The sequence below is a fragment of the Pristiophorus japonicus genome, chromosome 26 (genome assembly GCF_044704955.1).
Source record: "Pristiophorus japonicus isolate sPriJap1 chromosome 26, sPriJap1.hap1, whole genome shotgun sequence".
Classification (NCBI taxonomy): Eukaryota; Metazoa; Chordata; class Chondrichthyes; family Pristiophoridae; genus Pristiophorus; species Pristiophorus japonicus.
The window spans coordinates 5,101,312-5,124,556 of NC_092002.1; the positions used below are offsets into that span (position 1 = coordinate 5,101,312).

The window sequence follows — 23,245 nt, forward strand, 5'->3', positions numbered from 1 at the left end:
CTCAGCACACAAGTATTTGTAATACGATTCAAAGCACCATCAAACCCAGAAGTCAAGATATTGGAATTGTATCAATTGGATTTATTTTTAAAACTCTGAATCTGGCTTATTTCTGAACCATTTTCATGCAAGTTCAGCCTGACCTCAGGACAATTGTGGAGTATTTTGCACATACAATGGCGTAACATTTGAGATAAATGAAAAGGGTGTTTGCAAGGCTTAGACAATCGTTAGCAGTGGCATAAATACCAAAATAAATACTTGAAAACATTCAATAAAAACATCTTCAGTTTCATCATCAAAGGCAATCACCTCAAAGATTTTTGTCACCAAAGACCTTGTCGGGGTGTATGTCTTGAGTTTTCTGGAATGTCTCGGCTCATAAGGTGAAGCTTCAGTATCCCTTTGAAGAATTAGTAACCATGGCAATTATGTTGACACCTCTTCCCCGGGCCACAATTTACAAAATACAAACATTGTATTTCCATGTTTCGATACAGTTGGCTGTTTAATGGGGCACATATTCAGTTGGTCAGTGGTGGAGCATGCATCTGATCCTATGGGAGCATATTTCCAAGTGACTGGTGATTGGCGATGAGTGATGGAATGTGTCTCTGTACTTTGATCATTTAGTGATGTATATGATCCGAATGTGGCGATATGGATCTGTCACCAAGTGGTTTGGCAGCGAGTGTGTCTAGTGCATCACAAAACACACGCTCCCCATCTCATCTGTTAGATCTTTTAATTTCCAATGAAATACAAACTCCGATGGTAGTTTTAACTTTTTAATCTTGGCAGAGAGTAACAAGCTGCTGGCTGATTGCCAGTTTCTTTGTCTTACTGAAACCACATGGCCAAAATGGCTGTATTTATACCTGGATCAATTTACAGAAAAGAACTCGCCTTCTTTGACCTTATTGGCTCAATTGAAAGTCTTTTAACGTTTTAATTGGCTCGCTACCCAAGGTCCGAAAATGTCAAGTTGATTGATGACTTAATGCAATGTGGCCTGTGTTTTTTCACAGCCTGTCTAAATGCAGCCTGTTTGAATTCTCTATCAATCCCCCTTTTGATTCTTTCACAAACTGAATCATAAAACATCAGGTATCACTGGTTAAACATTCTACAAAATAATTTCATACATGTTAATAGAGTTTCCTTCTAAAATTTGTTGATGTGTTTCGCCACATGTCCGGACTAGTAGCTTCCACACAAATTTACATCAACCCGAGTTCCATCGTGGCCACAATGGAAGTCTGGTTTTAGTAGGTTAATTAACCTTATTCCAATTTAATCCAAATCAATATCTTAATTCAACCAGTGAACAACCTTTCCTTAAGCATAACATACCCCTGTGCCACGTACAGACGGTCTGCTGGGACCTGCAAGGTGTCTCACCTGCGGGACAGCAGCTACAGCCGCCTGGTCGCAACAACATTTAATCAACATAAACAAACAATATAAAAGTAAAACAATTGCAACAAATAGAATTAAACCTTCCACCAATGAAGTTCCTATTGAACCTAGCCATTAGTGGCTCCACTCCACAAAGTGAATGATGGGGGTTGCTTAAGTTTTTCTACCTCCTTTTGGATATGCTCCGCTAAGTGGGTAATTTCTTCGGAGCTAACAGGGATATATGTGCAACACTCAGTTCCGAGTAGGGCGCAAGTACCTCCCTTTTCAGCCAGGATGTAATCAAGGGCCAGTCTATTCTGTAGGGCTACTGAGCGGATTGCTACCATTTCTGCATTGATTTTAACTAGGGCCTCTGAGGTATCATTGGCTACCCGTTCCACAACGGATGCCATGTTAATGGATTCCCTTGCCAGTTTGGTGGTCCCATACCCAGGGATCAGAATGGCAAAGAACCTCTCTGTTTCTGTGATAGCTCTCTTAGGACGGTGTAAATGTTCCGACAGTGACTTTATATGATACATATAAGGCACAATGTAGGCTAAATAGCAGGATCCCATCCAATTCTGGGGCAGCCAAGGGTAGGCCTTGTGGCCACACACCCAATAGGTGCCATTATATGCAATGAATGTTAGCTGTTTCTTTGTCAGCAACATTCCGGGGCCTGTCCAGGCTTTTCCATCTGTTTTATTCAGAATCCCCGTTACGTTAAAAATTCCCACATCGGCCCAGTTTGGACGGTTCCGTGGCTTGATTATATTATAATTCCGGGAGCAGTTACTATACCCCATATTTTGGCCTCCTTTGATGTTTCTAATCAGACAGACCGATTCCCCCGGTCTTCCTATTCCCGTTGTATTAGTGATAACAAAAAATGGGGGCCGTTTGGAATTATTGTAGCACGGTTGGTATCTGCCTTCAAAGGTAGTCAGATTGTAACCTGCTGACTTCCATTTACGTGCCCAGTTTTCCATATCCTGAAACACATTGCCTGTTTTGTTTTGATTAATTATCCACTCAGCCATTTCCGAGATATTCAAGGGAACTGGCCTCAAGGGAATCCCTCCCTTTGAGTGAATAGGAATATGCGCACACACCCAACAACTAGAAATGTTACCTTGTTTGGCATAAATGTATGACATATATAAAAAGGTATTTACATGTAATTCCCTTGCTACCCTACTATTTCCCTTTGGTGCAGAAGGTCGGCTAGTAAGAAGTAGGCCTATGCCTATAATACCTACAATCAATAATACAGTAAATTTATACATTTTCGCAAAAAGTAATTGTCCTTATTAGATTTCAGCTTCAGTTACGGGTGCTCGTTTAACGTGTGAAGCGTGGATCCAGGCTTTCTTTCCTTGGACTTTAACAGCTGCCTGGGTGGTCAATAACACTTGATAAGGTCCCTCCCACTTGGCACCCAAAGGTTCTTTATGCAACTTTTTCACATACACCCAGACTCCCGGGATGATGTCGTGTCCTCCTTCGGGTGGATTACCCCAAGATGCCGATACCTGTCAGGAAACAGAACTAATAGCATTGGTTAAGTTCTGACAGTATTATAACAAAGTGTCACTCATTAAGTGAACATCAGCTTTCCGTAAATCGATAGTTCCTGGCAGCGACATGGGTCTTCCTGTTATAATTTCAAATGGGCTTAGACCTGTAGTTCTGATCGGGGTTGCCCTAATGCTACATAGCAATATTGGTGGTGCCTGGGGTCATGGTGTTCCTTCAATTCTTCTTTCTTCAAAGTTCTAATTGACCATGTCACCCGACCATCCTCAAAATGCAACCATGGGCCCAAGTTTCCACATGATTTGAGCCTGAGAACGGACTATCTTAGAAATCGCAATTCTGCACATTTTTTTTTCTGCAGTTCTAGTCAGGTAGAACAATTCTACTTTGGAACAGAATTTTTTCTTCAAAAGGGGGCGTGTCCGGCCACTGACGCCTGATTTCAAAGTTTCCACAGTGAAAACGTACTCCAAACTAAGTGAAGATTTTTGTAGAACTGAAAAAACCTGTTCTACACATTAAAAAATCAGGCGCAGGTTACAAATTAGGCGTCCAGAACGAGGTGGGGGTGGGAGGGAAGTCATTAAATTCTACAATAAATCCTTATTTATACTTCTACAAATATTATACAAATAAATCCAACCTGAATAAACATTTATAAGCAAAGAAAAGATTAAATAAACCATCTTCCTATCTGTGTGAAAGTGCTTCAGGCAGTCAGCCTGAGGCGCCCGTTCTTCCTGCGGGGGGGGGGGGGGAGGAGGCGCCCGTTCTTTCCCGTGGGGGGGGGGAGGAGGCGCCCGTTCTTTCCTGCGGGGGGGGGGGGGAAGGAGGCGCCCATTCTTTCCCGCGGGGGGGGAGGAAGGAGGCGCCCGTTCTTTCCCGCGGGGGAGGCGCCCGTTTTTTCCGCGGGGGGGGGGGAGAGGAGGCGCCCGTTCTTTCCCGCGGGGTGGGGGGGGAGGAGACAGTGAGAAGGCTGCAAGTGCTGATGTGCTGATGGCAATGTGCTTTTATTAAAAAAATGTTCAAAAATTAAACAGCTACAAAGAACTACAAAAATGGCCGAGTGCCAATGTTTTTTTCACACTGCGCGTGCGCGAATGCTCCAACGCGCACGCACAGCGTTGCCGGCAGGAAAAAAACTAATTTAAATAGTACCCGCCCCCTCCCACTTTCAAAATCGGTGCAAGTGTAGACTCCGGCCTCCTTAGCACCGCGCCAAACAGACAAAGAGCTGCAGAACGCTCCAGAATCGCGATTTTTTTTTAGGCGCGAAAAACCGGCGCCCAGCTCGGAGGGGCGCCCGTTTTTTATCGTGTGGAAACTTGGGCCCGATGAATCTACTTGGATTAGAACGTCCATTCCCAAAAGGGGTTGATCTACTGGGCCTATCCAGACTGGCATGGTTAGTTCATGTGGACCCAGACCTATAAGTACTGGTGTTGTCCTTTTAATTTCCATTTTATGGCCTCCAACTCCATAGGCTGTACGTGCCCTACCATCCAACGGCAAAAAGTCTCCATATTGTAGGGGTAAGCATGTTAATTCCGCCCCTGTGTCTAAAAGACAGTCCACATCCTTATTGCCCACCCTCACAGTTATTTATATCTCATCTCCCCTTTGTTGTATTAGTGCGAGGAGGTGGGCCAGGGTGGGCTCTAATCGTTTTTTGCTATCCCAAGTAACTCCTTCTGTTGTTGTATTGTCAGTCGCTTAAATGCGTCTATGAGGTCGTTATCTTGTGACAAGCCTGGCTTGTTGGCTGAATTGTATCCCTGGCTGCGTCCTCTTCCCTGGCTGCGTCCTCTTCCCCAGCCACGACCTTGCTGTTTTGCCCTGCACGTCTTGGCCCAGTGACCTTCTTTCCCACAATAATGACATTTTCCGGGTAATTTTCCTAATAACTTTATCGGTATCCTGGGATTTACATCCCATAGCCTGTACAGCTCGGACTTTAGCTCACATATCCCGATCTAATTGGTTACATCGATCCACCAATGCTGCAAAGGTAGTTCCTCTACCTTCCCAGTCCAGTAACACTACCTTAAGCATTTTGGACAGTTCTGGCTTTAGACCTGCCACGAAAGCTGCTTTCAGGGGTCCAAACACTTGTTCATCCATTTCCTCCGTATGATTCATACCCGAATGTTCTAGCCACGTGCATCTAAACCGCTCGTCATACTCCAGGACCTCCTCTGTTCCTTTCTGTTGGCAGGCTGCAATTTTTCCCCAGTCTGTCTTAGCTGGACTGAAGGCTTGCAGCCAGTGTTTAATCGCCTCCCATCCTGCGTCTAATTCTTGCTCATTCTGCCCCAAAGCTTCATCTACCTTGTCGTGCAATTTTCTTCCCTGTGTTTTTGGCACCATTATGGTCAAAATTTGCACTCCGTCCCAGGGATGAAGTTGATATATATTTCTTAAGCGGTCCAATTGGTCCCACGTTTTTACTCCCCCTTTCTTTGGATTGGGCAATTCCTTAGACCATTTATCAATTTTCTCTGGGTCTGCCGGATCATGAACTAAGTATTCTTTGTACACCCTTCTCTTTTGTTTTTTTGGTTCCGCCCTCATCCGCAGTCTCTTCTGATTTGACTACAACTCGTCTTTTTAAACGGGGCAAAGCCAACCCCTAATTCGTCATCCACCGACACTGTATTGTCGGAGGATTCAGAATTCGTATCTATTCCTCGGTCGTGTCTTCGAGTTTGCGCTTTTAATTTATCCAAATATGGGTACCCTGGGAATTGATCAATACATTTTCCTTTTCCTATTACTGTCTCTTGACCTAATGATTTTTTCCATTCTTTAATTTCACCTTTAAGATCTTTAACTTCCGCTTCCAGCTTTTCAAGTTCAAGCTTTTTCTGTTGCAGCTGTGCACAAATAGCTTGCAATTGATCCTTTGTACTGGTCAGTTCTCGATCATGTTGGGAACGCATTATAATTTCATTCCGGTTTCGGATCTGGCCCATAACCGCTAGGGACCATCTAGTTCGCTATTTATTTTTCATACGGGTCGTTTTTCCCCAGACCCTTTTAATCTCGTCCAAGGACCATTGTCCTTTGGCGGTTCCGTACTTTTGTTCGATCTTAATACAGGTTTTAGATAAGTTGAATTGTTGCTCTATGTATTCTTTCAACTGTTCGAGAATTAAATCTAGCGAAACTTCAGATGGTGCCTGCCCACCTTTAACAGTTGTAGGCAATTCTTTGCCCTTATCTCCTGTTGCCATTTCTTTACTGAGTTCTTTACTGGGGTCTCGAGTCGTAGGCTTGCTAGCCGATCAATAGGTCGGTGGTTAATTAACTAACACACCGCCGAAGTTTAGACATCTATGGGACCTCGAGCCGACTACCAACCGGAGGGATCGCAAAGCGGAGGCTTTCGGAATCGCGTAAAAGGAGAGGCGAATTTAGACTTTTGACCGAGGACTTTTTTTAAAAAGAGGAGTCCTTACCTCAATATATAGGTCCGATGTCCAAAATTCAGTTTCTTTCCTCAGTGATCCTGTTCGCAGTGCCAAAATTGTTAGATCTCTTAATTTCCAATGAAATACGAACTCCGATGGTAGTTTTAACTTTTTAATCTTGGCAGAGAGTAACAAACTGCTGGCTGATTGCCAGTTTCTTTGTCTTACTGAAACCACATGGCCAAAATGGCTGTATTTATACTTGGATCAATTTACAGAAAAGAACTCGCCTTCTTTGACCTTATTGGCTCAATTAAAAGTCTTTTAACGTTTTAATTGGCTCGCTACCCAAGGTCCGAAAATGTCAAGTTGATTGATGACTTAATGCAATGTGGCCTGTGTTTTTTCACAGCCTGTCTAAATGCAGCCTGTTTGAATTCTCTATCATCATCCCACCCAGAAGCCACGAAACCTCCTGGGAGAGGCGAAAACCAGATAAAAGCCAAGGACAGTTAGGGGAGAAAATCGCCTGGGGCGATCGAGTGAATCCTTGGAATGAATGTCAGCGAGTTACTTGACCAAGGTTGGCATTACAACTCAATCCAACCTGTCCTTCCCTTTGCTTGCACGTTCCAACATGGATTACTGGACTATTCCTCTGTGATTCCCTTGAGGAATACTCATGACATTTGATGTCAACACCACACCAGATGGCTCATTAGGTAAGTGCAGATTTGAGCTGAGTTAGCTGATCTTAACCAGGCAGTGGTGGGAGCAGTACATTTGCCGTCAGGACCTCTGAGCGAGGTGGGAGGAATCTAGGATTCCCATTTCTATCTGGACACTGCTCTGACCAGTGATGTCACTGAAGTAGCATCTGAGAGTTACCGTGGAGGAGGGATGCAATCCATTTGAAGAACTACTTTGCTCGTGTTGCTCAGCCTGTTCTGACCCCATAACGAGGCACTACTGATTAGTCAGCAGAGTGAGCCTTTGGTGGATTCCCGCCTCTGGGCCAGAAAGTGCAGGGTTCGAACCCCACTCCAGCCAGTCCCCGCGAGTGGAGTCAGAGCTCCGGCTTTAAATTCTGCTTGGACATCCAGCGGGATACTCGTGTCCGGTGGATGCGGGTGGCCCCCACCTCTTCGTATGGGTTGTGGGAGCCCATAAAACCCTCCCACCGTGTAGGGCTAACCACCCTATTGGCTGGTATAAAGATGTTTACATGAAGGAGCGTTAATGTGGCCAGCCAGACTGTTAATCAGCCTGAAAATTCTTCCACTACTCCACACTGTTCCCCAAAGACAAAAAGAAGGTTAGTCAGCAGTTCAATGACACTTTATTGCAGAAAACAGTTGAGGGTCCTTTGGAGAGTGACAGATTTGTAGATAGTCCGTCACGCAAAAAGCTTTAAAAACCTGATCCCCTGATGGTATTTGAGAATAGCAATCTCGCATTCAAATTAAATTTTTACTAATTAAAGACTGAACACCTTAGATATAAGTAGCCAGCTCAACAGTGACATCACACTATGCAAGTGTACAACACCTGTAAAACATAAGAACATAAAAGATAGGAGCAGGAGCCGGCCATTTGGCCCCTCGAGCCTGCTCCACCATTCAACAAGATCATGGCTGATCTACCTCAACTCCACTTTCCTGCACTGTCCCCATATCCCTTAATTCCCCAAAATTTATCGACCTCTGTCTTGAATATACTCAGTGACTGAGCTTCCACAGTCCTCTGGGGTAAAGATTCACAACCCTCTGTGTGAAGAAATTTCTCCTCATCGCAGTCCTAAATGGCTGGCCCTTTATTGTGAGACTGTGACCCTTGGTTCTAGATTCCCCAGCCAGGAGAAATGTTTTCTCAGCATTAACCCTGTCAAGCCCCTTAAGAATTTTATATGTTTCAATTAGATTGAAACGTTGATCTTCAACTCTTCACCCTTGATGCTCTGCAGAAGTTGAAAGATGTTCTTCACACAAAGAGTAATCAACATTTGGACTGGATTTCCAGGTAGGGTAGTGGAGGTAAAAAACCTGGATTTAAGAAACAGTTGGATGCTGTGATGGGGTGGGAATTGTAGGGTTTTTCTAGATTTATTGGGCTTGGAAATAACCCCACACATCCATATCTACTGATCGTGCAATGTGACCTCTGATCAGACCTATTGGAGAGAGCTTTGTCTCTTTAATTAAGGAGCACAGAAAATTTAGGTTGGTAGAAAAACTGTTCTACTTACCCAATAGCACAGATGACCATAAAGCTTATATATTGCCAATCTCAAATTGTGACTGGTTTAATAGAGCACTTTTTACCAATACTGGTGACATAACACAGCACCATGTGAATACTGTTGTTTGTTAATTATTCATCAGTTAATTTATTCTGAAAAATACCAAGCTAGTGGTAAAAATACCAATATCCATCCCATTGTTCTTCTGTTGAAGTACTCACATCTGTTGAGATAGGTCGACCAGGACCAGTGTGTGTTGGTGGGGTGAACAGAGTACATTCTTTTTTTTTAAAAATTGGGGCTCATTGTGCAGGTGTAGAGTGCTGGACATGGAACACTGTCCACTTCAGATGCCCAAGGGCAGATTTTCCACTTATTCAGCTCACAACTAATGGGCAGAAAAACTACAGGTTGGTGAGCACGCAAGTGGAAAATCCCAGACCCTGCATCGGCTTCAAATACCTCCAAATCAGCTACAGCACAGTTAGATGAAGAGTAAGGCTCCCTTTACTCTGGCCCAATAACATGCCTTCGCCCCAACCTCTGAAGATTGCCCCTTACTCCAGCAGTGTGGCACTTTACCCCTTTTCCACACCAGCTGTCCTGATGGCCACTCTGAATGACATTGCCAATTAGGGCTGAATGAACAAGAAGGGAAAGCTTAGCGAAGAGATAACATTTAGTAGTATCGACAAAGTGGAGAAAGAGGAGAGGTTGTAGGCTGGAGTTACCAGAAGGATTATCTATCAGGTGACGCATGTTCTTATGCCCTGGAGTATGAGAGAACCCAGCTGGAATGTATACTGTGTATGTACATCGAGTGAGGATGGTATTGGGTTTGGCTTTGAAGCCACTTGTAGCCACCAATACCAACTGTTTAGGCTCACGCCTGAAGAATCGGCACTTGGGTGAGGTATGAGAGAGTAACCAGGAGCTGTCGACCTGTATTCCAAATGATCAGTGTCTTCAGGAAGGAAGGAAATTGGGTGGGGAGAGTTTTCTTTTCAACCTCTGATCGCTCACATCCTTGAATTCGAAATGGATAATCGCTGCTTGGAGTGACAGTTCAATTGGAAAATAAAAAATTGGCAGATTGGTGTTACAGTACCAATGCCTCAATAATCTTATTAGATCATCATGCTACTAACACCTACCTGCACAAACTCAATAGAGAAAACCCTGAGGTGTCCAAAGGCTTGCTGGAAAAGTTCAACCCACACATGTTGAAAACATACCATTTCACTCTGCTAACCAACATAAATGTGTCTACTCAACTCCCGCAGGTAATGAGAGCTACTTTGATGAAAGTCAGTGATAGCACTGTTTCATTTTATTACTTTCCTAAAGTAATAGCTTGGCTCATTAGGTTGCCTCTCAATCAGAAAGTTGTTGGTTCAAAAATAACAGAAATGCTGGAAATCTCAGCGGGTCAGGCAGCATCTGTGGAGAGAAAGCAGAGTTAACGTTTCGGTTCGATGACCCTTCCGTTAACTCTGCTTCTCTCTCCACAGATGCTGCCTGACCCGCTGAGATTTCCAGCATTTTCTGTTTTTATTTCAGATTCCAGCATCCACAGTATTTTTGCTTTTGTGTTGTTGTTGGTTCAAGCCGTGATCCAGTGTTGTGTACCTAGGCTGATACTCCATTGCAATATTCAGCGAGTGATGTACTGTCAGAGGTGCCTTCTTTGGGATGAGATGTGGACGTAAAAGATCCAATGGCCACTATTTCAAAGAAGAGCAGGGAAGTTCTCCCCGGTGTCCTGGGGCCAATATTTATCCCCCAACCACATCATTAAAACAGATTATCTGGTCATTATCTAATTGCTGTTTGCTATGTGCAAACTGCGTTTCTCTACATTACAAAAGTGATTACATTTCAAAAGTACCTAATTGGCTGTAAAGTGCTTTAGGCTCATGCTGAGATCATGAAAGGCACCATATAAATACGTCTTCTTTCTAACAATTTTTTGAGCATCTCTCATTCTTATTGAATGGCGGAGCAGGCTCGAAGGGCTGAATGGCCTACTCCTGCTCCTATTTCTTTTGTTCTTATGTTCATTCCTGGATAGCTAAGAAAAAACTTGACCTCTGTTAGTGGATCTTTCTCCTCTGTTGCAACCATTGTCATCCTTTTCTATTTTATTGTTTCTACTAAGATCATTAGTTCTCTGAACCTTGTTTCTCCTCTGCTCCAATGTACCTTCCTCATGATCTTCCACCTACCTGCATTCTCACTCTGTTGGACTCAAGAGGAATTGTCTCTTAGCACTTCAAAATTGTAGAATGCCTTGCTTTCCTCAGTCTCCCTTTCTTTCTACCACCTGCAGCCTATTCAAATCCAAGCCACTACTTCCCACTTTATCCCACCCTTTCTCTCACTTTATTCAATCTTGGCGATGTCCTGCACTATGGCTCTTGGCCCTTCACTTTGATTTCGTAAAGAACAAAGACTTGGTAGCATGGTGTTACAGTTTCAATGCATTGCACACACAGCACATTCAAACTTTCATCAGTAGTTTACACTCTATTTCCTCAATTTAAAAAAAATGTTTTGAAACCCAATCAATGTGGGATTCCTCCTTGTAACAGGGTTTGCTCTGAGTGAAGCATGCAGCTTTGACTGGAACCTTTACACACGTACACTCAATGCACCGTCTCTGTACTTGCAGCTCTATGTCTGCAGCTGCCTCCAAAGCCTCAGCTTGTCCTGTAACACTAGAAGATAAAGACTTCATTCACATAGGGAGAGAGAGAAAAATGCCCAGCAGCACATCCGGTAAAAACAGCTTAGCATTCTGACAAACAAAAAAAAATCATAAGCCAACCCTTGAACAATAAATCACAGCTCAACACACCTGAAATACGAGACTAATAAAGAATACAAGACAGATTCATGCAGTGCCTGATTTGGATCAGATTACATCTTAAATTGTGACCGTTTTTAATCCTCTGTGTTTTCCGGCTCACTTGTGTCATGGTGAAGCATGTAGGTGGCTGGAAAGAAAACTTAAAGTGACAGTGGAGTGCTTTCAACGTCGATTCATGTTTAATGTTTCATGTTTAATGTAATCATTAAATATAAACATTCATTTAACAATCCGTTTTTTATTTTACACCTTACACAGTGGTGACTTGGAAATCCAACCGGGTTAAATCAGTAACAGCAAATCAACTGAGGGCCTTGATGAATTGATGAGCTCTTTATCCAAAAAATAATCTTATCATTCAAATGTGCCCTCTATGGAAGGACCAAGGGTTACATTACAATAGTATGTGCTCCCGCCACGGAGGGGATCTTAGCTGCAGTGCCCTCTATAACTGCTGTCAATTGTCCTGCACAATCATCCAGCAGGAGGCGCACTTTCGGTTGGAGGCCACTTTGGATTCTTTTATTCTTGATGCTGTGTTCAGTCCTAAATCTACCCACATATTTGTGGTATAAGGAGCTAGCCGTCCAATCGACGCTAAACTGGTCAGTTTCGTGATGCAACCCTGCGCCCATTGGGAAATTGGCTGAGCCCACCTAGCCTCATCTTACAGAGTCTTCACTGCTGCCAGAAAGTCTTTTACCCCACCTGTCTGGGTGCATTCGAGTGCAATATCTGGCTGGGGAGAGGCTATGTGAAAGGATGGGTGTTAAGAAATATGATGGGAGCAGATTTTCCTCCTTGTGCTTGGGAGTATTGGATCACCTTCACACAGCACACAGAGGAAAATCAAGCAGGGAGGATTGTGTGCAGTGGAGCCCCCGAATGCACTGCACCCGTTGGGGCGTTTTTTCCTTTATTGCGCTTGTGCCTAAGAAGTCAACACATTTGGCTCATCAAATTTCTGGTACTTTCACTCTCTAATTACGGCATTTATTTTCTTATATGTTTTTGCTTCCAGTAATTCACCCAGTAGTTATTACTAGTATTTCTCACTCTTTCATTAAAAAACGTTCTTCCTATTATATCTGTTTCAATTTACTTTTCACCCTACTTTTCTGATTGAACCTTAAGTAATAGTTTACCTTGTCTATTTGCACCGTTTATATTTTATACACCATGGCCTGGTTCGCCCTTAACCACCTTCTTTCCAGATTTTAAAGTCTAGGTTTCTATCCTTGGGATCAGTTTTGCTTCTCTTCTGTGGTCCTTCTCTAATGTTTATATATAGTGTTGTGGCAAGTTGACCAGAATGGAATACATTCGTTGGTGGTCTGGCCAATCCGTTATAAAGCCCCAACACACTCTCTGGAGACTTGTCCTCTCTATTGTTCTGGCTATATACTAGCATTCTATTCCCACCTTTCAATGGCCTTATCTTCAGTCTATTCTTGTACTGTACTCTTACAGTAGATCTAGTTGACGATGGGCTTCCCATGAGATAATTAGCAATCATTTTCTGTTGAACAATTTCTTTCCGTTTGACTTGTGATACAACACGCTCCAATTTTCTTTAATATTTGTTCTTGGGATGAGCCAGACTGGCACGGTCACATTTGCCGAGCTCTGAGGTGGTGCTGTTGGGCATTCTCCTTGAATCCTGCAGTTTTTGTGGTGCTAGTACTCCTATGATAGTGCTAACGAGGAATTCCAGGATTTTGAACTAGCGACGATAAATGGCAGTATATGTCCAAGTCAAGATAGTGTGTGACTTGGAGGTGATGGTGTACCCCCTGATTTGCTGTTCTTTTGCTTCTCGGTGGTAAAACTCACAGAGCTTCGACTGGTGCTGTTGGAGTAACTTTGATGAGTTGTTGGATCCCGCACATTATACATACTGCAGCCACGCTGTGCCGGTGGTGAAGAGGATGGATACTGAGCTCAGTGGCTGAGACACTGATCAAACAGACTGCTCTATCCTGAACGGTGCTGCATCTCTTGAGTATTCCATCACAACTTTGTAGATGGTGAAGATTAGGCGTTGCTTGATGGTGCTATTGCTGACTCTTTTCATTCATTTGCTAATGATTGGGAGAAGCCTGATAGTGCGGTAATTTGCCCTGCTTTTTTGTGGATGGAACATACCTGGGCAATTTTACACATTGTCAGGTAGATGCCAGTGTTATAGCTGCACTAGAACAGCTTGGCTAGTGCTTCATACAAGGTTCAGTCCCCAGTGGGTACTCAGTTAGCTGACCTCAAGTAAGACTGCAACAGGACCTTTAATGGAGACAGGAAGAGTGGAAAAAAATTAGCCACAATACGTACTAGCTCCTTATTGATAAGCAGTGACTCCTGCTGGAGAGTGCGAGTGCGAGAATATTGAGTGAGGACTTGGCTCAGCTGTGCTGCTTTCCTTCATGGCTGAATAGGTTCATACTGAAATAATTGCTGCTTGGGAGAGGTACGAGAGGTCACCCAGTCCAAGGGGAACATGACTCAACAAGGAATCACTGCCTTCAGGAGAGGATGGGAGGAAACCAGAGGAGGAATAAAGCTACAAACACAAAAGAGAACAACAATTGTTGCAGCTCCACTTAATGGAGAGAAATCCTTTAGGATGTTCCCAGTTCTGAAATGCCCCATTTTCTCTCCTAGCTTATTCCTTCTCCCACTGCCTCTTTATCAATCAGTTTGCAAGATAGTCCAGCTCATGGATATCTTCACGGAGACTAACAATACAGCTCTTGGCTTGATCTATTGGGAGGTGTACCTGAGGGATACAGTAAGGGAATCCCTGGCTCAAGCTTCTTCTATTCAATCTAGGCTGAGAACAGACACTTGACCTGGAAGTGAATGTCAGTTGAATACAAGGCTTCCTAGTTGCACTGTACTAGGAAATGAGTTGAACTGGAGCCACCTGGGAATTCTGTCTATTTGACCTTTTTTTTAATTTGTAGATTAACACCTTTCCAGATTGACAAGCCACCACAGTAAACAGTCGCAAGGTAAATGTATCGCTATGGTTCAGTCTTTAGATTCAATATTCTTTCTGCTTCTTTTTGTATTTTCAGCCTATAAGTCGACAAGGAAACCACTGACAATGAACTAGAAGCTTTAGCAGAAATACAAAAACACATACATTGTATGTTAACTACATGCAGTTTTCTCTAAGCTATATTAGCAGCAACGCCTCAAGTATACCAGTATCTTACAATTCAACAGCCAATGAGGCTGGGTTACATATCTATGGCTGTTTTACAATCTATAAACTCTTTTTACAATCATTCTACAATTCACAGTGCAAATATCTGCCAAGGGAAGGTGTGATTGAAGTGCTCGAATCCAGCTGCTGCTGCAGGATCATTACTGGATTCCCACTTGCTCAAGCTCCTTTTTCATGGCTTGTTTGCTGCAAAAAAAGATTTTAAAAAATGAACATTTTAGAGAACTTATTTTATTTTACTATTTTTCCCTCCTCTGCCGTGAAATAGTGGAGCAGCTAACCTATCAGGCATCAAACAGTCTTCCTCTTAGCCAGTGATTGGCAGGTCCATTAGAAGTGACTGGTCTCTTTCTCCATACAGAGAAATTCCTGGCAATCGACTTGTAGATAAATAGACACACTTCCTATTCACTTTTTTAAAGAATTGTTCACCGGATGCGAGTGTCACTGGTAAGTCTGGCATTTATTGCCCATCACTAATTGCCCTCGAGTGTCTCGCTGGGCATTTCAGGGTCAACCACATTGCTGTGGGTCTGGAGTCACATATCAGCCAGACTGGGTAAGGGCGGCAGATTTCCTTCCCTAAAGGGCATTAGTGAAGCAGGTGGGTGTTTAAGACAATCCAATAGTTTCATGGTTACCATTACTGACACAAGCTTTTTATTCCAGATTTATTTAATTAATTGAATTTAAATTCCCCAGCTGCCCACAATGGGATTTGAACTCGTGTCTCCAGATCATTTGTCCAGGACCTCTAGATTACTAGTCCAGTAACATAACGGTTATGCTACCATTCCCTCCCAACCTATAGGACACCAATAGATCAAAACAATTTCCATTTATTCCGATATACAAATTCCAATTGACCAGTTTCTTTCCCAGTCACTTCCATTGGGTAGAATTCCAATGGGCCAACTCACTTCCAAGTTAGTCCCAATAGATTCACTTCCAATCTATAGAATCCCAATGTATCAAATTTCACTCCCATTGTATAGAATTCCAATGGACCAAAGCCCTTTACATTCACATTCAATGTATAAATATAATGTATGCCAAAAGAACACTTTTCCCTGCTACCACTCTACCTGCTTTCAAAAGCCTCCTAATGATGTACCTCTTTGAATCTGCCTCCAGACTCCCACTAGAATCCCTCCTGGGTGGCCAGCTATGCCCCATGTGAAGTCCTCTTCGGTGCTTGTCTAAGTGAGGAGTGCTGTATAAATTGTAGAATGTGGCTGTAATGATTTTAAACTAGCATCACATTAAATACAATGAGGTCATTGTCAGACTACCCTGAAGACAGCACCACATTTGAGAAATGTAATAATTTATGTGCAATAAATATATTTTAGTTCAGTATTTCCTGTTTTTCTTTAGACTAGCTGAATGAATGATTGAATGGCCTGCGGTGTACACTGGCAGCATAAAATGCTGGTTTATGGAATTCTCCACTGAAGCCTAACATTTCTTGGCAAACTTGCTATAACTTTATTAGGATTCCAGTGTATTAACGTTTATTGCAAAGTTATTTTGAACTATGTAACAACACTTAGCGTACTAGGGGCTTTTTTGGCACGAGATGATGCCAAGTGCTAAACTCCATTATTACACTGAGCCACCCACTAGGAGGTGAGAAAGAGAGAGTGAATGAGAAAGAGAGAGGTGACTGAAGAGGAAACTCACCTCAATGAAAAGTGAACAAAAAAGGGTAAATTCGGGGAGGCCGTACTCGAAGTGAAGGCTGATTGGTGGTGAGATTGTGAGTGTGGGAACAACGAGTTTACCCTAACCCCACACCTGTGGATTTCAGCAAATGGTGTGTATGCAAAATTTTCACTTGAACTGTGAGAGACACATAGCCGTGCAATTAAAGACTCTGACCTTTGAAACCTGTGCGGTGTCTGGAGAGAACACTGAGTTGTACAATACAGGGCTGAAGTACTAGTGCTTACAGTTCAGCCATGATCTTATTAAATAGTGGTGCAGCTCAAGGGGTCGTATGGACCACTCCTGTTCCTATATCTTATGTTCTTAAGTCCACCTGGTCAGAGCTGGGATCCGCAGACAGGTGTAAAGCCCTTCTAACCATATTTCCAGTGTGATTCCCCCACAGAGGAAAACCTTGGCCTTCTTATCCGTATTTCATTCATTCAAATTACCGATCAGATTTTCCCGACCATCTTCTTCTGTATCGGGCTGGGTGCCTACAAAACGACTTTAGTTCAAAGCAAATGCAGCTCGCACCAATGGTGCAACTGTAGTGCAAAAGCAGCCTTAGATAGCCATGTTACCCACAGCTCATTTGGTAGCACACTCGCCTCTGATTCAGAAGTTTGTAGAATCAAGTCCCACTCCAAAAACTTGAGCACAATATCTAGGCCCTGGTGCAGTAGTTAGGGGAGTACTGCACTGTCAGAGGTGCTGTCTTTCGGATGAGACATTAAACCGAAATCCCGTTTGCAATCTCGGGTGGATGTAAAAGATCTCATGACAGACACTATTTTGAAGAACAACAGGGGAGTTATCTCTGGTGCCCTGGCCAGTATTTATCTCATTGCTGTGCTATGGGACCTTGCTGAACACAAATTGGCTGCCACATTTACTACCTTACAACAGTTACTACACTTCAAAAGTATTTTATCATCATCATAGGCAGTCCCTCAAAGTCGAGGATGACTTGCTTCCACACTGGAAATGAGTTCTCAGGTGACTGAAGAGTCAAATGCAGGACCAACAGTCCCTGTCACAGGTGGGGCATTCGGTGGTTGAAGGAACGGGTGGGTGGGGTGCCTGGGTTGCCGCCGCTCCTTCCTTACTCTATGCTTGGCTTCAGCTTGCTCTCGGCGAAGAGACTCAAGGTGTTCAGCGCCTTCCCAGATGCTTTTCCTCCACATTGGGCGGTCTTAGGCCAAGGATTTCCAGATGTCGGTGGGGCTGTTACATTTTTTTCAAGGAGGCTTTGAGGGTGTCCTTGAAGTGTTTCCTCTGCGCACCTGGGGCTCGCTTGCCATTTGGCCCTCCTATATGGACATCTTCATAATTGGCATCGGTCATGAAGCTCTTCTTCACAGGCTACTGTCTGCCGAAACCACCATCACTCTGCAGAAGGCCATCAGCATCAGCCAGGTGTTCATGACCTCAAGCTGCCGCTCCAAGCAGATGTTGACTTACTCTCAGGACCCAAACCCAGCAAGCACTGTAAATAGAATGGCGCCTTTCACAGGCAGAACTGTTGAATGTGAATCTTCCCAGGGCAGAGGGTACAGGCCCCCCGAGTCCTTTAACTCAGAGTCCGCCGAGGGGTGCAAACGTAAGTCGAGTAGCACCATGCTGGTGTTGCGGATTTAATCACAGGGCTCATCAGTGTCGGTTCAGAGACTGTGTGCAAAGGCTTCAGCACAAAGACTGCAGCACAAAGGCTCCAGCGAATGTGCAAAAGAGTTGTGACTCACCACGTGGAAGAGGAGTCAGCAGATGGCTGCGAATCCAGCACGGATTACGAGGAGATGGCTAGAGAGGCAGCTCAGTCCCAGGATGAAGTGTATGGAGTATATACCTGCACCACAGATTGTCCTCCAGTGATAATGGAAGTCGAGATAAATGGTGTTCCAGTCTTCATGGAAGTGGACACGGGAGTGAGTGAGTCAGTAATGAGCCAGGAAGCCTTTGAGAGGCTATGGAACGATCAAACTGAACGACCCAAGCTGGTCCCAGTTCAGGCAAAGCTGCACACCTACACCAAGGAACTGATATCAGTTGTTGGTAGTGCAGATGTGTATCCCATGATGGCGCGGTGCACAATTTACCATTGTGGATTGTTTCAGGTGATGGACCAACGCTACTTGGAAGAAGATGGATGGGGAAGATTCATTGGAACTGGGAAGACTTCATCCCTCCAGCGATCAACGTCCCCTGTGCTAACGGTCGTATACAGGTCCAGCGGGCTACCCAATGCTGTAGCCTGCGTCCCCGGGACCAGAACAATGTATCATAAAGTGTCCCCACAGCTGACAGAAGTAGACAAGCCGCAGAGTAAATGATCCCCGGAGAGCAGAGACACCGGTAGCGATACCCTGCCTCAGATCGATTTAACATTGCAGGCACCCGATGGCATGAACCGCCACAGGCCAGAAACAGTAAACTGCGCCTATGCTCGCAGTCGGCTACCGTGGCCCACCACCCGGGTGGAAAATGCACAGCCCACAAACCCACTCGCTACCATGGCAATGCCCAAGAGCAAAGGGTCACCCGCAACGGCTCCTCCGAACGGGACCTGGATCAGCCAGGATCCCAAACGAGAGAGTGCTCACAACGGTGTCCTCAAGGAAAGCGAGTCAGCAGTCCCCTGTGAATTGCGAGACAGGACGAGGCAGCCCCACCGTCACTTAGACGGAACACTCACTCGCTCAGACCCGCTTCCCAGAGATCAGCAGCGACACTGTGCAAACGAAAAGGACAGGGAGGTCATCAACTGTCTTTGGGCTTGCCCGACACTAGGAGTCACCCGACACGGCAAAAGCCCTGAACTCCGGCAACTTGAGCAAAATGAGCTCACCTCGCCCACAGACTCACTAGCATGCGCCGCCACCAGACGACCCGGATCTCATCCAGCCGTGCTGGAACTAGACTGTCCTTGTGTACCTGTATTGATATACCTGTACTACTCATGCAAATGTACCACACAAAAAGAAATGTAACTGTAATCCACCCAACAAATGTACCAAGATGTAAATGTAAAACCCATGTGATGAACTTGAATGCAACTTGCATGTAACGGGCCATTAGCATGATCTCTGTGTGGGGGGGGAGAATGGAGTATTCATGGACTCACAACCAGGGGACCTCCACTAGCAACAAATCTCACTACCAACCCACCCAAGCTAGAAGTGACCCTCCAATGGTCAACCAGTAAGAGCAAAGCCCAGCTCACCGTCAATGTACGAGTCAATTTGCATTAAAGACTTCGGGGGGAAGTGATGTCATGTATGTAGACCATGTATACTAACTGTATAGTCACATAAGGTGTGCCACCAGAGGGCACTGCAGTGGGAGACCTGAGGGTCATCTGCATAGGTGTGCAGGGCCCAGTATAAAAGGCTGCCCACCATGCTTGTGCCTCTGGAGTTACAATAAATGGGACTAAGGTCACAGCAGCTCAAGTACAATACCAGACCTCGTGGAGTCATTCTTAAGAGTATTAAAGACATAACACAACTGATCTTGGTGTTTCCTGGTCGAGTTACTGAGCGTCTTTTCGCAGCTGCTGTTTATGGAAGCCTTGAGGGTTGACCAGGTACTGTGGACACTCTGGGTCACTGGGAGTCATCAGGTTAGTAGCAAGACATTTGCTGAATAGGGCTTTCTTAGCAGGATCTTTGAATGCACCGGTGTTGATTTTCCTGCGGCATTGTTTCTGTTTCCGTTGCTGTTTGGGGGCAATGTTGATGGTGATGACGGAGCGAATTAGGTGGTGGTCCGTCCAGCAATCATCAGCTCCTGTCATGGCACGGGTGATGTGGACGTCCTTGCGGTCCCTCGCTCGGACAATGATGTAGTGCTTGGAGTGAGGGTGTTGCCATGAAGCTTTATATTTGTCTTTCTGACCGAACAGGGTATTGGTTATGATGAGGCCGTGTTCTAAGCATTTCGTCAGGAGGAGGGTGCCATTGGAGTTGGCTTTCCCTACCCCCTCTCTGCCGATCACACCTCCCCAGAGGTCAGTGGCTTTAATAAGCTGCAAAGTGCTTAGATCGTGAAAGACACTATATAAATATTAGATTTTTTTTCTCTTTTTCCTTAATGTGCTTTAATCTTGCACTGGCGCTGCCAGGCTTCTAAATGTAGAATCCTGTAAAGCCAGCTGTAAGTCAGCAGGAGCCACTGGGAAGACTTGTTTTAATGGGTCTGCTGGGACACTGGTCTTGGCGAGTGCATTTGACTTGGAGCTAGATATGGAGGAATACTTCAGGAGCCCAACTACACTGGTGTCAGAAAAAAGCACTTCTAGATCTAATGATATGTCAAAGAATGAGAAATGGTCAGTCCCACTTAGTCGTTCCATTTTATCAGAGTGATTTTTGAGGGCCTGAAATTCTTTTATGGTAAATTCTGGGACTTCAATGCCACAGGTGTTGATATTAATTTCATTGCCTGAGAATGTGGTAATTAATTTCAGTGAAATTAATTGCCGCAGAGAAACGCAATCCACAAGATACTTCGTGAAACACTTTTACAATAACTGGCTACAACCCAAAGAGAAGTCTGCTAGAATTCGCTAAGGTGACCACTTTAACAATGGACTGCCAGGAGCCAATTAAAAGGAGGTGATTTGATCGAGAGTCTCGGATCAAATCATAAACAAGACACAGGAAGCTGAAGTTCAAAACTTAATTTACTGTTGGACTTACTCATCATTGAAAAAAAATTATACTATGGTCTCAATATAATGGCAATTCTAATGATAGATGTCAGTGGTGAAGGAGCCCCCTGTAGATACGTGCATTGCATTGTGTAGCACTGAGCCACACAGATTAAGAAAATCCACTTCTCCTGCCATCCCTCTGCTTGCTGACCTACAGTGGCTCACTGTCCCCAAACACCCCCATTTTAAAATTCTCATCCTCGCCCGCCCCACCTCTTTCCCCATCTCTGTAACCTCCAGCGCACCGGGATCTCGGCGAACCAATTCTGGCCTCTTGTCCATGCCCCACTACCTTCATCCACCATTGGTGCCTGTGCCTTCAGCTCTCTATGTATTAAACTCCGGAGTTCCCTCCCAAAAATTCCTTCTTTAAGACCCTCCTTAAAGCTTTTGGTCATCTGTTCTAATGTCTCCTTCTTTGACTTGGGGGAATTTTTGTCTGATTATGCTCCTGGGAAGTGTCTTGGGACGTTTTACTCTGTTAAGGAAGCTCTATAAATGCAAGTTGTCGTAGGTATGTATGTAAGATGAGACTCAACTGTGATGGGCATCATATCTGAATGGCCTGCAGAAGTTCACTGTCAAGATTTGTATTCGAAGAACAGCCACTTGGATAAGGCAGTAAGTTGCCTTTATACAATGTGAGTCTCTGCTAGTGCCGCTAGTTTCCAACAAAAGAACCACTGGCTATGACCCAAAGGAAATCTGCTGGAATTCGCTAAGGTGACTAGTGGGTGTACATTCAGGCTGCCACCAGCTGTGTGAAACCCACACTGCGGGATGGAGTCGAGGACACTCGTGCCGAAGGCAGAGTCTTGGTGAAAGAGATCTTCAAAGTGCTCCTTCCAATGGACCCTGACTGTCTCGGTGTCCTTAATGAGTGTCTCCCCATTCATGGCCAGCAGATCCGCAAGATTTTGCAAATCCACTGGGAGGATAGATGCACCAACGTCAGTGTTCTCGCTCAGGCCAACATCCCCAGCATCGAAGCACTGACCACACTCGACCACATGCCCAACACGAGACTCCCAAAGCAAGTGCTCTACACGGAACTCCTACACGGCAAGTGAGCCCCAGGTGGGCAGAGGAAACAGTTCAAGTACACTCTCAAAACCTCCTTGATAAAGTGCAACATCCCCGCCGGCATCTGGGAATCCCTGGCCAAAGACCACCTTAAGTGGAGGAAGAGCATCCGGGAGGGCTTTGAGCACACCAAGTCTCGCTGCCAAGAGCATGCAGAAAACAAGCGGAAGGAGCGTGTGGCAAACCTGCCCTTTCCTTCAACCACTGTGACAGAGACTGTAATTCCTGTATTGGACTGTACAGTCACCTGAGAACTCACTTTTAGAGTGGAAGCAAGTCATCCTTGATTTCGAGGGACTGCCTATGATGATGATGAAACCCAAGTGTTGGGAATCGCGAGCATGGATCTCACATAGTACAAAAATAGTTCTGGATGCCTGTGGAATTGCACCTCGCACAAGTTCCAAGCTTCAGGAAAGGAGAGGCAGGAAAGGAGAGGCATAAACGGAGACGGGCAAAGATCAAAAAAACAGCTGACAGTGTTGCACAAAAAGTTTAAGATATAAACAGTAGATAATAATACAATTGCATCATTGACAGCAAGGTACAAGGGGATTAGTTTGCTCTTGGGTAGATTAAGGAAGATTAAATTGTGGTATACATTATACACAATTACCCAGATATCCTACAATCTACAGGCTTTTAAAACCCAAATTTGGCATCACCTAAACACCACTTTTCAATTAATTTTTCCTTCTCTTGTATTCTTTTCAACCTTGGAGGTGTTCTACACTTTGTGCCTTGGCACTTCTTTGGTGCATCGATAATAATAAAAAAAGAACACCGGTATTAGTGGTTAGTTAGAGATAACTTAGCTCTTTGTGAATGAATTATGGATCTTTCATGTTTGATGGAGCATGAATCGCAACCTTTCAATAACTTAATCATGGAATCAAAGGGCCCGAACTTGGTGAAAGCCAAGGCCCGCCCAAGTGCCGCCTAAAGAACCGCCAAGAGACCGGGCGGTACTTTGGCAGGAAGGTTCCTCTAAAAGATCTGCCAGTACTGCTTGGCGGCAAAATATTGACTTACGCCCTAAATCTGGGCGACAGCGGGC

General features: G+C 44.5%; 2 protein-coding genes across 6 annotated transcripts in view; one reads left to right on the forward strand and one right to left on the reverse strand.

Annotated features, from left to right (window-relative positions):
- Positions 1–23,245, forward strand: part of LOC139239133 (dynein axonemal assembly factor 10-like) — a 237,527-nt gene that overhangs the window by 53,961 nt on the left and 160,321 nt on the right. Inside the window, exon 2 of one of the 5 annotated variants that reach the window (XM_070867689.1) lies at positions 19,945–20,013. The exons of the other annotated variants lie outside the window; for them this stretch is intronic. The gene's annotated coding sequence lies outside the window, so the exon portion shown is untranslated. The remainder of the gene's footprint in view (positions 1–19,944; positions 20,014–23,245) is intronic. 5 annotated transcript variants of the gene reach the window in all.
- LOC139239132 (SPARC-related modular calcium-binding protein 1-like) overlaps positions 11,681–23,245 on the reverse strand; it is a 128,235-nt gene continuing 116,670 nt past the window's right edge. The window contains exon 12 of the mRNA XM_070867683.1: positions 11,681–14,870. Coding sequence (XP_070723784.1) covers positions 14,857–14,870 — 14 coding nt within the window. The 3' untranslated portion in view covers positions 11,681–14,856. The remainder of the gene's footprint in view (positions 14,871–23,245) is intronic.